The 18,496-nt window shown below is 41.4% G+C and overlaps 1 protein-coding gene across 5 annotated transcripts in view; it reads right to left on the bottom strand.

Moving 5' to 3' along the window:
* NR3C2 (nuclear receptor subfamily 3 group C member 2) overlaps positions 1-18,496 on the bottom strand; it is a 366,173-nt gene that overhangs the window by 60,618 nt on the left and 287,059 nt on the right. For all 5 annotated transcript variants that reach the window (XM_063809057.1, XM_009448401.4, XM_054683874.2 and 2 more), the window contains exons 5-6: positions 14,791-15,141; positions 12,706-12,850 (exon numbers count right to left, since the gene is read on the bottom strand). In XM_063809057.1, the coding sequence (XP_063665127.1) occupies positions 12,706-12,850; positions 14,791-15,141 (496 nt within the window). The remainder of the gene's footprint in view (positions 1-12,705; positions 12,851-14,790; positions 15,142-18,496) is intronic.

Genomic DNA, 18,496 nt, shown 5'->3' on the forward strand with positions numbered 1-18,496 from the left:
TCAGAACAGTGTCAGCTGCCAGAACCCAGGGAAAATTAAACAACCTTTTCAGAGCCCTTCCCCACATGACCCTATTAAATAAGCTTGGGGTTCATGGGTGGAAAAGAGGAAAATTATAAAACCAAAATCATCTCTCATGTGATACAATAAAAATAATCGTGTGGTTCAATTTCAGTTCTAGAAATGTCTAAAGACATAAGTTCATAAAATGCTTTAAACAGCAAGACACATTCAAGTGTGTTTCCCTTCTTCAATCCAGAGCAGTGCCAGCAAAGCTACTATCTCTAGGTCTTGTGGCCTGTGTCAAGGGGGGAGTCTGGAGCCTTCCTTTGTTTTAGAGTTGACTGGCCCATTCCTTTCCACCTGCCCTATCTTGGAATAGAATCACTGCATAAAAATAATTTTTCTCCATTTACCAAATTTTCAATAAAGAAATCTACTCCAGGCTGGGCATGGTGTCTCACACCTGTAAACCCAGCTACTTGGGGGCCCGAGGTGGAGAACTGCTTGAGCTCAGGAGTTCAATGTTACGATGAGCTATGATCACGCCAGTGCACTCCAGCCTAGGTGACAGAGTGAAGCCCTGTCTCTAAAAAATACGAAGAAATTAGCCAGTTTGGTGGCACCTGCCTGTAGTTCCAGCTACTTGAGAGGTTGAGGCAGGAGGATTGCCTGAGCCCGGGAGATTGAGGCTGCAGTGAGCCGTTGTGCTACTACACTGCCTGGGCAACACAGTGAGACCACATCTCTACAAAAGTTAAAAAAAGAAAGAAATTTGCTCCAGGGACTTTATTTTATATAGAAAAGAAGAGTATTTTTAGCTGAAGAGACCAAGGCCCTTGAGCATGTTAACTGAAGTAAAAAGCAATATGCTAATATTAGCCACACTAAGCCTTTTGAAGATAATATATGATCTTAAACTGTTTTTGACTTTTATTAAAAATGAAAAATAGCTCCCTCTAGTTAGCCAGAATAAAGCTTGGATGTATTTCTTGCATCATTACTACTCTATCTGATCCCAATATAGTAATATATAGCTTAAACAGTTCATTCCATTTGCAGTCTCATATTTGTTTTGCTTTAATTTCATACTACCCTGGCAATTACCCAGCTTCATTAACTCCTTAGGAAATTTCTCAAGAATGCTACAAGAAATATCATACATGGAATATTAACATACAGCAGTACTCTTGAAGTAAAATTTAAAGAAGTCTGCAAAACTGAATCTTTTTCATTAAGTTTACATGTTAAGTCTCCAAAACATTGTAAGGTCAATCCACATCAGGAAATTGGATTCTGACCCATGTGCCAGAAAGAGCACATATTAACAAACCAAAAACAGTTACCGAGCGCCAGTGATATGTATTTTTGCGGCCAGGTGTGGTGGCTCATGCCTGTAATCCCAGCACTTTGGGAGGCCAAGGTGAGTGGATCACTTGAGGTCAGGAGTTTGAGACCAGCCTGGCCAACATGGTGAAACCCTGTCTCTACTAAAAATACAAAAAATTAGCTGGGTGTGGTGGCAGGCATCTGTAGTCCCAGCCACTCGGGAGGCTGAGGCAGGAGAATCACTTGAACCCAGGAGGCGGAGGTTGCACACACCAGTGCACTCCAGCCTGGGCAACAGAGTGAGACTCCATCTCTCTCTCTCTCTCTCCCTCCCTCTCTCTCACACACACACACACACACACACACATGTATTTTGCTAGACACTATGGATAACTTTAACAAGCATATTTTCTGTACTCTAGGTATTTACAGTATATCTGGAGTAAAAAACATATATAGACACAGTAAGTACCAAATGATTGAGATATAAAAGAAGTACTATAGAGCAGGGGTCCCCAAGCCTGGGGCCACAGACTGTATTACAGTCCATGGCTTGTTAGGAACTGGGCCACACAGCAGGAGGTGGGCAGCAGGCGAGTGAGTGTTACAGCCTGAGCTCCACCTCCTGTCAGATCAGCAGCAGCATTAAATTCTCATAGGACTGCGAACCCTAGTTGAACTGTGCACATGAGGGATCTAGGCTGCATGCTCCTTATGAGAATCTAACTAATGCCCGATGATCTCAGGTGGAACAGTTTCAACCTGAAACCATCCCCACACCCTGCCAGGTCTGTGGAAAATTGTCTTCCACAAAACTGGTCCCTGATGCCCAAAGGTTGGGGACCGCTGCTATAGAGTGTATGAGGGGAACGTCATTCTTTAATGGTAAGACAAGTCGGCAGCGAGAAAGTATGCTTTGGGTTGGGCTTGAGGGAGGGAGAAGGGAAGTATTAGGAGCAAAGGCACAGCAGTAGAAAGACCTAGGAAAGAGAAAGGTTAATTTGGCTGGTGTGGAGTATATGCAGAGAAGCAGCAGGAAATAATGCTGAAAATAGCATTTTAAAATTAATTAGTTTATCAAGTGCTTAACTAACACCAGGCAGCATTCTAGGAGCTGGCAATGCAAAGGTAAATCAGACAGGCCAGGTTCCTGCCCTCCCAGAGCCTACACTAATGGGGGCAGGAGGGTTACTAGGGAGAAAACAGAGATGTGATAAAATGGCGACGGAAGTGGCAGGAGTGTATCCCAGATCTGATGGACAGCTCTAGGATCTACAGATCCTAGATCATACAGTTTGGTTATGTGTCCCCTCTAAGTCTCATGTTAAATTGTAATCCTCAGTGTTGGAGGTGGGGCCTGGTGGGAGGTGATTGGATCTCAGGGGTGCACTTCTTTCTTCCCCACCCCCAAAAGGGCCTCGTTTTGCTCTGTCACCCAGGCTGGAGTGCAGTGGTGCAATCACGGCTCCCTGCAACCTCCACCTCCTGGGCTCAAGTGATACTCCCACCTCAGCCTCCTGAGTAGCTGGGACCACAGGTATGCACCACCACGCCAGACTAATTTTTTGTATTTTTGGTAGAGACAGGGTTTTACCATGTTACCCAGGCTGGTCTTGAACTCCTGAGTAGCAATCAAGCAATCCGCCTGCATGGCCTCCCAAAGTGTTGGTATTACAGGCGTGAGCCACCATGCCCAGCCTCAGGGGTGGATTTCGAATAAATGGTTTAGCACCACCCCCTTGGTCTAAATGCTGTCCTCCCGCTGACAGTGGTCATTTAAAAGTGTGTGGCGCATCCCCCTCCCCACTATCTCTCTTGCTCCTGCTTTTGCCATGTGATATGCCTACTCTCCCTTCAGCTTCTGCCATGATAGGAAGCTTCCTGAGGCCTCCCCAGATGCAGATGCCGGTGCTATGCCTCCTGTACACTGTAGAACCATGAGCCAATTAAATCTCCTTTCTTTATAAATTTCCCAGTCTCAGGTATTTCTTTACAGCAATGCAAGAACAGCCTAATATAGATGATCAGGCAAAATCTGTCTGAACAAGGAATATTTAGAGCTGAGACAAGAAGGCTCGAAAGAGCCATCTTCCTGCACAGAGAACAGACCTCCAGTTAAGAAGGAGTTTGGATCCTCAATGCAGCAAAAGGAGGCCAATGTGGCTAAGCAAGGGCACTAGAAAAGCTCTTGAGGAAATTCACTGAAACGACATATTATTTTAAGTACCACTTTTGCTGTTGTCATATACAAGTATCAGGGATGGGATCCAAGCCCTGCTCTCTAGCAGCACTGCAGGCAGGACTGTTTCACAATGCTGCCTTCACTTTTTCTGCTATGCCACCGACCTACACCTACCACTGGACTGTAAGCCCCATGAAGGGAGGGAATCTTGTTTTATTTACTGTTACATTCCTGCTGCCTAGAACAGTGCTTAATACCCTGAAATTGCTCAATAAATATCTGACAAATGAAAGGACACAATAAATATCACTTATTTCCTTCTCCCAAGAGTAGTCTAAAATGAGAGGTAGGGTCTTATAAAAACAAAACAAAACAAAACAAAAACAACAGGCTGGGTGCGGTGGCTCACGCCTGTAATCCCAGCACTTTGGGAGGCCGAGGTGGGTGGATCACCTTAGGTCAGGAGTTCAAGACCAGCCTGACCAACATGGGGAAACCCCATCTCTACTAAAAAAATACAAAATTAACCAGGCGTGGTGGCGCATGCCTGTAGTCCCAGCTACTCAGGAGGCTGAGGCAGGAGAATCCCTTGAACCCGGGAGGCGGAGTTTGTCGTGAGCCGAGATCGCACCATTGCACTCCAGCCTGGGCAACAAGAGCGAAACTCTGTCTCAAAAAAAAAAAAAAGAAGACAAATGAAGAACTGAGTTAGGAAGTGTCCCCTCAGTTCTCGTCTTAAGTTAATACTCCCCTCTTAGGTGTTTCCACCTTTCTCAGGTACAGGCAGTCCCTATCTTCTGCGTGCTCAGTCTCGGAACTTCTCTCATTATGATGTAACTCAGAAGCACCAATGCAGCAGGTTATCCATTTCTTCCAGAACTTCTCTCCTCTCACTTCCTCTGCTAAAATGTCTGGAAATGACTTTTCTTTTCTTTCTTTTTGAGACAGGGTCTTGCTCTGTCACCCAGGCTGGGGTGCAGTGGTGCAATCATGGCTCACTAGCCTTGAACTCCTGGTTGCTCAAGTGATCCTCCCACCTCAGCCTCCCAAGTAGCTGGGACCACAGGTGCACACTACTGTGTCTAGCTAATTATTTGTAGAGACAGGGTTTTTGTTGCCCAGGCTGGACTTGAACTCCTGGACTCAAGCAATCCTCCTGCCTCAGCTTCCCAAAGTGCTGGGATTACAGGTGTGAGGTACCATGCCTGGCTAAAAGTGACTTTCTACTCCAACTCTAATTCTTATCACTATGATAGATTGACAAAAAGGAATAAATGCTATTTTAAAAAGAAGTAGGGGAAAGGAGGGAAGGAAATAATTCTGGTTTTGGGGACTTGTATCTACCTCTCCTCTCTCCCTGTATATAACTGAATGACTGTTCTTGTTTCTAGCTTATAAAACCTCCTCCAGCCCCATTGCCCCTTCCCCTAGAGTTCACTCTGTCTAGCCTCCTTCAGGTGGGAAGATGGCCTCTAAACACTACTTTTGTAGTGTAAAAACACAATTTCCATTCTGGAGTGCTTCTGCCCTTTGCAGATAAGGATCGACTATTTTCTACTTATGATGTTGCTTTTCTTTATTCAAGAGTCTTGAGCTCCACTGTCTCCAAGGGCCAGGTAGGAATGAAGAGAGCCAGATGCAAAATAGGCAGTGGTGGTGTTATAGTAGGTAGTCAGGCAGACATGATCAGGGCAGGAGAGGTCCCTCTCACTGCCACCAGGAATGTCAGGCGACCCTCAGGTCAGGCAGTTGTTATACTGTTTCTCTAAAATAATAACTGGTGTCAGCCAGTGCCAGGGAAAGGCAGTCTCCTAATAGATAGAAAAACCTGAAACTGGTGATAAGCAGCTTCCTGATAAGATCTCAGGAGTTGGGTGAGTGGGCTCAAGCACGCGCATGAAGAGGCAAAATGGCGGCGTTCAGGTATGGTATGACCTAGGAATACTGGACTGGTAAGGGAGGAACACCTTAAGTGAGCATGCATAGAACTCCAGTAAACACATTGTGCATGCTCCCTCCGAAATGCTGGCAGGCCACCCGGCATGCGGACAGCCCACCCCAAGGGAAGAATCAGGGGAGAAGGGACGCAATCTCCCGGAAAGCATGCCAACGTGTAAGACCCCAAGTCAAAGGTCAAACTGCACACTTGATCTCCCAAGTCACAGAGAGAGTAACCCCTCTTCCAAGGTTACTTTACTTCCTTTCATTCCTGCTCAAAGCTTTTTAATAAACTTTCACTCCTGCTGTGTAACATTTGCCTCAGTCTCTCCTTCTGCCCCTCAAATTCTTTCTTCTGAGGAGGCAAGAATTGAGGTTGCTGCAGACCCAGACAGATTCCCCCGCTGGGAACAGTGGGGCCACAGTGAGACCGGCAGCACGTGTGCCACCTGCAGGGGGGTGCTGCTTTCATGCTCAGGCCGTCGGCTGCAGGCCTTGGCCCTCTAGCTACTGGTGCGAGGCCTGGTTTTTCATAGAGTCCAACGGAAAAATAAGGCACGGAAGGAAGACTTGTTTCCTTCTTTTAAACTTTATTCCCTCATACTTACCCAGAAATTAAAAAAACAATGGAAATCTCAGGAGGAGGTTTCTCAGTGGAAGGAAAAGGGATGTATGGGGCAGTGGGAGGTGGAAGAAGGAGAGAGAAGGGGAGAAGGAAGGAGTAAGAGAGAAGGGAAAAGAAAGGAAGGAGCAGGGAGAAGTGAGAAGAAAAGGGAGGAGGGGCAGACACTGGAAGCTGCAGAAATCACACAACAGTTTCCCAGTGAGCCAAGGAGAAGCAAGAAATCTTAACTTGAAAGAAGGAGAAGGGGAAGTGGGCTGGGGAGAGAGAAGGAAGAACAAAAGCAGCCATTGAAGGAGGAGCTGACCAGGTTCATCCTACATCCCTGACTCCTCACATCAGAATTCCTGTCCCCCAACCATCGCTGGCCCTAACCCTGATGGGGTGAGGGTTCAGGCACAGAAGTCACCTCCAGTGGCTCAGGAAGATCCACCACTCCCTGTGGGAAGGGACACTGGGGCTCGCCATACCTCCAACCACCCCTGGCCTCCATGAGAATCCTCTGATCCCAGCCTCCACCACGGTGGGACAGACTTTGGAACACACAACCCATTTGGAAGCCAGGCCTCCTGGAGCTTCAGAACATTCGGTACAGAGGGACCTCACTGGCACTGTGACATTGGCAGGATGGCCTGGGGAGAACTCTCACTGAGGACAACTGGACAGCGCCAGCACACTGACCCAGTGACTGGGGACACAAAGAAACAGGTAGCACCCCATGAAAACATGGTAAGAAGTAGCCGATGGCAACTGAGTTGTGTACTCGTCTAATGGAGCTGCCCTCACACAACTAGTGCTTCAGATGCAAGATGGTGTGGGTGGGAGTCACCTTCATCCCCGAGAGACACTCAGAGAATCCACAGAGGCATGTGAAGTGCCACTAAGACTTCAACCCTCTCTCACTCTCGCCAACAGTCTGTGAACCAAAACAATCCAAAGTTCAGATGCTGAGGACAGTAAAAGATCATCCAAAAACATTTTTTACTAGGCTACTACTTGAGGTAGTATAAGCAAGTCTTTAATATATGTTTAATTTTAAAATACCAGCCAAGATGTAAAAGAGAGTAATACTGAACCTTCATTTCAGATCTTATAAAAAAAATGAAAAAAAAAGTCATTACAGGCTTCAGTGGGAGTTTTAATATGTGTAGTGAATTGATAAGAAATTTGAATACTTGCAGCGATCTGTAGCAATATATGATAAGCTATTTCAAGGTAAAATTGAATAATTAATCATTTAATACATATTTGAAAAGTTTTGAGTTTATAATAAGAAAAGTTCTATGTTAATTTAAAGTATTAACTAATATCTTCACCCCAATGTTTAGTAAAAAATTAGAAAGAATGTTTCCTTTATTATTCCCTATTTCCCACCTTTCCTCCATCTCCAGTGATGCTAATACCGAAGAATAAGATCTTTGGGAACTTTCAGATCTGTGTCACATTTGAAGGCAAACCCAAAGTTTTGTTCCTCTGTTTTAAATATTGCAATGCCTCTGTTCAGAAAAGCCATGCTTCATCATATACTTCACACTTCATCATAAACTTCATCCTCATAATTAGAAATGTAAACTTAGGAAGCCCCTTCACACTGATTAATAGATTGTTTGGTTCATTTGTTCAATAATTCATTTATTCAGCACATATTTATGGAGTACCTATTATGACTGAGGCACAGTGCCAGCTGCTAGAGATTCAGAAATGATTAAGACAGAGTCTGTGACTTCAGTGAGGTATGCCAGTGAAATAAGGCAGAGATACACGTACTTAAGAGCTGGCAACACCAGGTGGGAGGTGGTATAAACAGCCAAGGGTTGGTGGGAGAGCAAGGGAGGACCACGTCAGTGCACTCTGCCCTCAAGTGAGCGGCATCACTACTGCTCTTTACACAAAATGCCAGACTGCTGCCTTTGCTGTGGTGGAAGGTAGGAAAGCACGGGTAATGGCTCAGGGAAAGCATATAGAACATGTTCAGAAGACAGGAATGTGTAAGGCATTGGCAGGCAATGTGTGAGGCATGCTTTGAGTTTTCTAGTTCACACCTCACTGGGATCACAACAACATATAGCATGATAGGGCAGTCGCATCTCCTTTCTTAAAGTCCTCTCTTTCCTTGCGATCCATGTGACGACATTTGTCCTTTAACCACTACCTCCAAAATGAGCTCAACATTTTTAACTTTAGTCAGGACACCTCTTTAGCTTCTGACCTGTAGAAATAACTGCCTATATAATATGTCTTCTTGGATAATTCTTCAAAGGCAAGTCAATCTTACCTTCAAAACTGGTCCCAGGCTCTCCCTTCCCCTGCCCTTCCAAACCTGAGTCTTCTTCCCTTATTCTCTATCCCAGTGAGGGGCACCAAATCCTTCCAGGCACTTATGGCAGAGGCTTGGAAGTCTTCCTAGACAGCTAATTCTTCCCCTGCTCCAGTCCTTGCCAATATCCAATTACTAGCAATTCTTGTTGATTTCACCTTACACTATCACCTGGATTCCCATCGCAGCCTCCTGTCTGGTCTCCCAACATCTGCTCTGACTCACTTCTAACCCATTTTCCATTCTGCATTTGGAGGGATCTTTTCAAGAAGCAAATCTGGAAATGTCACCCCATCACTTAGAACACTTCAATGGCTTTTCCACTGCTCTTAAAATAAAGAGCCAAGTCTCTCATGTGGCCTCTGAAACCCACAGGACCTGGCCTTAGGCTCCCCTCCAGCCACACTGTCTTGCTTTTAGTTCATTGAAGGCCCATGTTCCTCCCTGACACTGGGCCTTTGCACATGCTGGTCTCTCAGGCTAGATCAACTTTCCTCCTCGTATACTTCCTTCACCTGGGGAACACCAGTTTAATCATTCCCAAGGAAGACTTTCCTGACTAGATCAACCTCTCCCATTAACTGCTCTCAGAGCACTTTTCCTTTCAATACTTATCACAATTATATTTTACTTATAAAACTCAGTATTTCTGTCTCTCTCATTAGACTGTATGTTCTATGAGAGAGGGATTTTTTTTCTCTCACTATTCTAAAACTACTGCTTAGAATACTGACAACAGTTAATAAATATTCCGGGAATAAACGCCAAGATGAAGCATGTATGCATATGCATTCGGCCATCCTCTGTAACTTACTGATTTCCCTTAAAAATACAGGGTCTATCATGGTACCCAGTGATGGAGCTACCACATCAAGCTCTCTTTTTGATGCAATTTGACCAAAAGGCTTTATATAATTTCCAATTGTTTCCCCAGAATAGTATCCACCCTAGCCCCTTGAAAAACACAGCTTTGCTCTATTCTTTCTAGTTGAGAGAAAGAAACCCTACAGAAGTCTGGGTTGGGTTGAGGTCAGAAGTTTTAAGAACAGAGAACAAAATGTTCATTCTAATAATTACATCAATAACATTTAACTACTTTTAATATTAGAAAGCATTTATCTTTTGTTGTTTCCATTTTATCTGTATCAATATTTTCTAGAATAGACAAATACACAAAGCTTATATGACCTTTTCTTTTTTTTTTTGTTTCTTATTCATTTCCAAACCCCTTTAAGTACATTATTCCCAGCCTTCAAATATAAGGTGCTTTCCCCTAAGTTCCATTTATGAAAAAACATTCTTACAATTCTGTAATTGTTTGGAGCCCTTTGTACTCAGATATTTCCAAACAATTAAAAAGTAATAAGTAACACCAAAGAAAAGGCAACAAAAGAAGAGATTTTGACTTCACTACAATTATAAATGCTTGTGCATTAAAAGACACTTTCAATAGAGTAAAAAGGCAAGCCACAGGTTGAGACACATATTTACAAACCATGTATCTGATATGGGTTTAATATCCATAATATATAAAGAACTCCTACAACTCAAGTACAAAAAGACATACAATCCAATTAAAAAATGGGTAAATAACTTACATGAACAGTTCTACAGAGGAGATATACAAATGGCTCATAAGCATATGAAAACATGTCCGACATCATTAGCCATTAGGGAAATGAAAATGAAAACCATAGTGAGATACCACGTCATGCCTACTGGGATGGCTAGTTAATAAAAAGAAAAAAGTGCTGGCAAGGATGCAGAGAAATTAGAACCCTTGTACATTGCTGCTGGGAATGTAAAATGGTGCAACTGCTGTGGAAAGAGTGTGGTGTCTCCTTAAAAAGTTAAACACAGAGGCACCATATGCCTAGGGATTCCAATTCTAGGTACTGAAAGAACTGAAAGCAGCATCTCAAAGATATATTTATATACCCATATTCAGTGCAACGTTATTCATAATAGTCAAAGGTGGAAACAACCAAACTGCCCATTAACGGATGATTGGATAAAATATTTGCTGTAGTCATGTTCTATAAAGTCACAGCAAACACTGAATTAGCAAATATTCAACTATTCCTCCTAGGGGAAGTTTGGGGTAATGGTCCTTACAACCTCTGGTCACATTTCATCAACTGATCTATACCTAATTTTGTTTCATGTGTATTTCTGTTTAAAGACATCTTACTTAACATATATTCCTAGTTTGTTAACATTGAACTATAGCCAGCAGAACCATAACTCATGCTTCAGTAATGATTATCTGACACACCTATTTTCTCTGTGAGGCGCATCATAGCTTTCTTGAGCTAAAGAACACTAGCTAGCACTTCAGCACTACGTCTAGGGGCCAGCCATCTTAAACGGTGAAATCACCAAAAGGCATAAAAATGCAAAACATGTGGCAATAAATAGACTGTGAAAAGGATGACAGTTTATAGCATGAGAGCTGAAACAAGATGGCGGAGTGGCCCCTTGTGTGAGCTCAGCTGCAATGTGCTCTCTTGGCAACTCAAATTCTTTGTTACTCTGCATTTGTCTGTAAATGACCATGAATATCCTGTGAGTATTGACTTTGAGATTACAAATAAATGCAGTCAGTAAGCAAATATGCAACTACAGAATCCACTAATGAGGACTGACTTGATATATCTATGATGGAAAGTTATTCTGCCATAAAAAGGAATGGAATTCTGATACATACTAAATATGGATGAACATTGAAAACATTAGGCTAAGCAAAATAAGCCAGGCACAAAAGGACAAATATTATATGATTCCACTTATATTAAATATATAGAATAGGTAAATTCATAGACTAGAGGTTACCAGAGGCTTAGGGGAGGGGATAAAGGGGAGTGATTGTTGAATGGGTTTAGAGTTTGTTTGGGATGATGAAAAGTATTGGATATCGATAGTGGTGATGGTGGCACAACAATGTGAATGTAATTAATGCTACTGAGTTGTATGCTTAAAAATGAAAAATTTTATGTTATACACATTTTATGACAAAAATTAATAGATGTATTAATAAGATTAAATGGGTTGTTTTAATGTTCTGTTAAAATCAAATGCTGATGGCATTAATAGAGATTCTTATTTACCCACATGTCCTTTTAAAACAAGAACCCTCTTTAATATGTGTTTTCTTCTGGTTTATAGAACATATTTTAAAACGGGCTTACTATTCAATAATATCAGTTGATTATTGAGGAATACAAGTTAATTAAATTGTGCATGTCAGTCATTTGGCCTTACTTCATGCTTTTGGTGAACACTGATGCAGTACTAGAATTACTCTTTTTGATAAATTGCCAAAAGCAGGCCACCTCGAGAACCAACAACTGATGTTTCTAATTTATGTTTGGAATAAAATTGTCTTTGCAGTACATCACATGTGGGCGAACTGGTACTCTTAGGTAAATTACTACTGGTACTACTGAGGTGTGTTGGCACTATCTGTCTATACTTTTCATCTTTTGCATTACTTTTCTTGCTTTCATCACCAACCTATTTCTCATCTGCCTCCTCCCCTACTGAAACCCCTGTTTTCCTATTGCCAGAGAGAGCCATCTGTCAGAATATGGCTGTAGTTACTATCATAATTCAAATATTCCCTTTTAAGTATTTCTTGACCTAACAATTACAAAGAAGCACTGCTAGATACAAACATAAATAAAATGTGCTAATGAGGAATGCAAACAGTATTAAAATGTAAACTTAAAATAGGAAGGAATTTGTGGCCAAAGAAAAACCGATTACCATTCTTTCAGTCTTTTAAAATGCATCATAAAACTAAAAATGTTTCACTACAGAATAACAGTTTGGCTTCTTTTATGATGGCAAAGAAGGGTAATTACGATTGTCATGAAAACACATTGAGCAGCTGTATACTGTTAACAAAAGAACCATTATATGAGCTCGTAAAAGCTGGCACTTTATATATTCACATTTCCTAGAAATTAGATCGTCTTCCCAATTGGAGTCGATACCAAAAGAGACTGTTTTCTATTAATTGTGGCTTTGTACCAGTCAATTTTCAGAGCCAACTGGATCATCTTTCTTTTGGGATATATCCCACATATTATTATGTGGAATTTATATATACTGATTTATATATACTCAGAAGCATACAGTATAATGTTGCAAAGAGTAATTTTTTAAGTTCCCAGAGATCTGTAAATTTTTAACGTTAAAAAATGCCAGTTTCAGTAGATTCTTTCACCAACGTACATCTGTTTAGAAATTATTGAAAGAAATCATAACGCATAACTCTGCACTTTATTTTATGAAGGCTAATTAATAGGTACTTACTCATTAAAGACTAGGTCTGGTGCAAAATAGAGAAATTGGCTGTTCGTATGTTTGTACGATCTCCAGCTCAAGGCAAATGATGATAGACACATCCAAGAATACTGGATTAGGGTAATTTGGTCCTCAAGAGGCAAGTTTTTAAATCCTGAAGAACAAAACAATTAATCACAGAAATACACTTAGCATTTAAGTACATTCCAGGAAGACGCTTCTTAAGTCAACCCCAAACAGCCACCTTTCTTTCACTTTTCTCTTTTCTGACAGACTCAAATCAATTCAACAGTCATTTACAGAGCGCCCACCATTGGCCCAGCCCTGTTCCACATTTCACTTTAAATTCATCCTAAATTCTAGGTGAGGGTAAATTGCCAGGGCAAACTAAAATTGCAAAGTTCAGCAAGTTTCAGTGTGGATGACGGCCTAAAACCCTTGGTTAGATTGAGAGAATTTGTATTAACCTGTAAAACTTGCTTCGTCCCACCCACAATTAATAACACTAAAATAAAGGGTAATTTAATAACTGTCAACCCCTGTGTATCTGCAATAATGGTGGGAGATTTCATTGTTCATGAGTTTGTGGTGCTTAAAAAATGAGCATGTGGTGCCTCCTATGGTCCAGGTTAATACCAGACTTTGATAAAGTTCTATGGTAGAACATGTTTCCCTGGCACCTGTCCTCCCTGCCTGAAAGACTCAAGCTCTTCTTTTGTTCTTTATTTTATTTATTTATTTTTTAAGATGGAGTCTCATTCTGTTGCCCAGGCTGGAGTGCAGTGGCATATTGGCTCATTGCAGCCCAGGTTTCAAGCGATTCTCCTGCCTCAGGCTCACAAGTAGCTGGGGTTACAGGTGCCTGCCAGGATGCCCAACTAAATTTTGTATTTTTAGTAGAGACAGGGTTTCACGATGGTGGCAAGGCTGGTCTCAAATTCCTGACCTCAAGTGATCTGCTTGCCTCGGCCTCCCAAAGTGCTGGGATTACAGGCATGGGCCACTGCACCAGGCCTTCTTTTGTTTTTTATCACCTCCCCCCATCTCCAGGGGCATCATGTTATTTTTCTGCTTGTGGAGTTTCACTGGGCAAGCTCCTCTTCAAAGAATCAGTCAGTGGAGCTTTCCCCAACTTTTACAGCTGCTGTCTGACCACAGGTAATCTAAGAAACTGCTTTAGATTAATGAACTGGGACAATGTAATGGCAATTTCTAAGTGATGTTTCTGTAGATTAAGAGGGGCCTTATTAATTAAATCCCATGAAACAAAAAGATGACTAAAATAGGAATTCCAGGGACAATTTAAAGGGTGCTGGGGGCCAGGTGATTATTTTTTAGACAGAAGAGTCATTCCAGGTCTCTTAAAACTTACTTGCTAGGCCTTGCCTTACTTGGTCTACGCTTAGATTAACCCTCATTATGAGCCGCTAATAATGTGCTCAACTTGTGATTTCATGAACAGAATGTATTTTACCTTATTAATATTTTTGGATGAAATTTTCCATTTTGATCAACATAAGAAGTGTATATGTCATTTTTTTATTTTTAATTTTAATTTCTTTTTTTTTTTTGAGACAGAGTCTCACTGTGTTGCCCAGGCTGGAGATAGTGGTGGGATCTTGGCTCACTGCAGCCTCTGCCGCCCAGGTTCAAGCGATTCTCCTGCCTCAGCCTCCTGAGTAGCTGGGATTACAGGCACCTGCCACCATGCAGGACTAATTTTTGTGTTTTTAGTAGAAACTGGGTTTCACCATCTTGGCTAGGCTGGTCTTGAACTCCTGACCTCGTGATCCATCTGCTTCAGTAAGCCACCTGCCTCGGCCTCCCAAAGTGCTGGGATTACAAGCGTGAGCCACTGCGCCCAGCCATATCTGTCATTTTAACAATAAAATCCTTAACCCTGCATTCTCGGAAGAAATGAGCACATTAACCATATTTTTCCTATACACTTGATCAATTTGCTATCAATTTAAAAAATCTGATATCAGGATTTCATAGAACGCAAACTCCTCCTGCATGGTTGGAGATGGTGAAGTCAGTTGCCCAGATTTGTTAAGTTCAGGATGCAGCCTGTGAAAGGAGAGGCAATCCTACCTGGAAGTACCTTTGCCCACTTCACGACTTGGATCATCTGTTTGCCTGCTAAGCGGTTGAGCGTGGAGAGCAGATTTTCGGCTGTATCTGGTTTTGAGCTGTCATAGCCTGCATATACAATTTCAGGTTCAATGTTTTCAAGGACCATAACGGGGGAAGGTGTGAGCGCTCGTGAGATTGTGGAGAGCTGAGGAACCAGTGCTGTGTTGACCGAGGGTTCTTTTGCAGGAGCGATGTACGTTGTCCCTTCCTCTGGGCTTTGCGGGGGTGGGGGTGGGGGTGGGGGCTGCTGCTGCTGTGGCTGCTCCTCGTGAATCCCTTTTAACTTTCCCAACTTCTTTGACTTTCGTGCTATAAGAAACCATAAATGATAAGGCCAAATTAAAATTATGTTTGAAATATGCTGACTCACACTGGTTAAAGTACAGTTTTCCTCTAAATAGGTCTTGTTATGTCAATAGGAACATGACCGTTTATTCCACTAAGAGAAAATGTATAAAGCTCAATTATTATTACTTACTATTGGTATTAGGAGAACAAACTCCTTCCTTCTTTCATTCATTTTTACTAGTCTTCACTGCCTGTCTCCTATAAGAGACTGTATAAGCTGCATAGGAACCCAGCTAATATGTTCAGTATAACCAAGCCTTACCCGGTCCTCGACAAGTGTTCAGCCTAGTGGGGGAGGACTTAAGAAATGTACCACCAACTGTACCGCAGTGCAGGTAGAGATCGGTAAGGGTATTCAATTAGGAAAAGAGGAAGTCAAATTGTCCCTGTTTGCAGACCACATGATTGTATATCTAGAAAACCCCATTGTCTCAGCCCAAAATCTCCTTAAGCTGATAAGCAATTTCAGCAAAGTCTCAGGATACAAAATCAATGTACAAAAATCACAAGCATTCTTATACACCAATAACAGACAAACAGAGAGCCAAATCATGAGTGAACTCCCATTCACAATTGCTTCAAAGAGAATAAAATACCTAGGAATCCAACTTACAAGGAACGTGAAGGACCTCTTCAAGGAGAACTACAAACCACTGCTCAATGAAATAAAAGAGGATACAAACAAATGGAAGAACATTCCATGCTCATGGGTGGGAAGAATCAATATCATGAAAATGGCCATACTGCCCAAGGTAATTTATAGATTCAATGCCATCCCCATCAAGCTACCAATGACTTTCTTCACGGAATTGGAAAAAACTACTTTAAAGTTCATATGGAACCAAAAAAGAGCCCGCATCGCCAAGTCAATCCTAAGCCAAAAGAACAAAGCTGGAGGCATCATGCTACCTGACTTCAAACTATACTACAAGGCTACAGTAACCAAACCAGCATGGTACTGGTACCAAAACAGAGATATAGATCAATGGAACAGAACAGAGCCCTCAGAAATAACGCCGCATATCTACAACTATCTGATCTTTGACAAACCTGAGGAAAACAAGCAATGGGGAAAGGATTCCCTATTTAATAAATGGTGCTGGGAAAACTGGCTGGCCATATGGAGAAAGCTGAAACTGGATCCCTTCCTTACACCTTATACAAAAATTAATTCAAGATGGGTTAAAGACTTAAACGTTAGACCTAAAACCATAAAAACCCTAGAAGAAAACCTAGGCAATACCATTCAGGACATAGGCATGGGCAAGGACTTCATGTCTAAAACACCAAAAGCAATGGCAACAAAAGCCAAAATTGACAAATGGGATCTAATTAAACTAAAGAGCTTCTGCACAGCAAAAGAAACTACCATCAGAGTGAACAGGCAACCTACAAAATGGGAGAAAATTTTCGCAACCTACTCATCTGACAAAGGGCTAATATCCAGAATCTACAATGAACTCAAACAAATTTACAAGAAAAAAACAAACAACCCCATCAAAAAGTGGGCAAAGGATATGAACAGACACTTCTCAAAAGAAGACATTTATGCAAAGGATATGAACAGACACTTCTCAAAAGAAGACATTTATGCAGCCAAAAGACACATGAAAAAATGCTCATCATCACTGGCCATCAGACAAATGCAAATCAAAACCACAATGAGATACCATCTCACACCAGTTAGAATGGCAATCATTAAAAAGTCAGGAAACAACAGGTGCTGGAGAGGATGTGGAGAACTAGGAACACTTTTACACTGTTGGTGGGACTGTAAACTAGTTCAACCATTGTGGAAGTCAGTGTGGCGATTCCTCAGGGATCTAGAACTAGAAATACCATTTGACCCAGCAATCCCATTACTGGGTATATACCCAAAGGATTATAAATCATGCTGCGATAAAGACACATGCACACGTATGTTTATTGCGGCACTATTCACAATAGCAAAGACTTGGAACCAACCCAAATGTCCAACAATGATAGACTGGATTAAGAAAATGTGGCACATATACACCATGGAATACTATGCAGCCATAGAAAATGAAGAGTTCATGTCCTTTGTAGGGACATGGATGAAATTGGAAATCATCATTCTCAGTAAACTATCGCAAGGACAAAAAACCAAACACCGCAGGTTCTCACTCATAGATGGGAATTGAACAATGAGAACACATGGACACAGGAAGGGGAACATCACACTCTGGGGACTGTTGTGGGGTGGGGGGAGGGGGGAGGGATAGCATTAGGAGATATACCTAATGCTAAATGACGAGTTAATGGGTGCAGCACACCAGCATGGCACATGTATACATATGTAACTAACCTGCACATTGTGCACATGTACCCTAAAACTTAAAGTATAATAAAAAAAACCCGAAAATGGCTAAAATTTATTGAATGCTTACTAATGCCAGGCACTGTTCTAAATGCTCTATATAAATTAACTAATTTAATAATTTTATGAGTAGATTCTATTATGATTCTCATTGTAGAATAAGGAAACAGAGACCAGAAAGTTTAAGAAATATAAGATCACACATCTTGTGTATCTGAAATAGAGTTTAGAGGAAGGGTAAATTACTTCATATGCGAATATGATGGAGGTGGTGGGGGAGGTGGGAAGGTTGGGAGGTAGATGGGTAGATGGATAGATAATTGGGAAGACAGACGAATGAGAGAACGATTAAAAAAAAGTTAAGAAGCACCAAACTGAGCTTAGGTATGTGAGAATTACTTACGTTACAAATGGAACATTTCAATTTATTTAAAAATTCTTGAAGCAAACAGACACCTTCTACTTAACCCTAACAGTCATGAGAACTTACAGGACACAAATTTAACGCAGAGTAGGACTATGTTACACTGATTAACTTGATTTAAAAATAGAGTAATTTGTGTTTATAATTATAGCCATTAATGTTTATCACGTTCATCACAGAAAGTCTTACAATTCAGATAAAAGATAAGCTATCAAACAACAAAAGCTATATTAAATATTGGAACCAGGCTTAAAAGATGAATAAGACATAACTACTGGCTTTAAGAAGTTTAATATTAACAAAATTTTTAAACTTCAATAATTAATTTATAGGCTGTCTCTTTAATAAAAGATTTGAGGCACAGAAATCTGATTTTTAGAACTGTTTATCAAGGAAAAGCAGATGTATCATATTCACGTATGTTAATGGAAGATGCTGACCAAGAACTGCCCAGGAGTGCTGAGCCGGCACTAGTAACCCAGATACTTCTGATGAATGGATGAGTGAACAAATGAAAAATACTCAGCAAAGTGCCTCAAAAACTAGACAAAACA

The sequence above is a fragment of the Pan troglodytes genome, chromosome 3 (genome assembly GCF_028858775.2).
Source record: "Pan troglodytes isolate AG18354 chromosome 3, NHGRI_mPanTro3-v2.0_pri, whole genome shotgun sequence".
In the NCBI taxonomy this organism is placed as follows: domain Eukaryota; kingdom Metazoa; phylum Chordata; class Mammalia; order Primates; family Hominidae; genus Pan; species Pan troglodytes.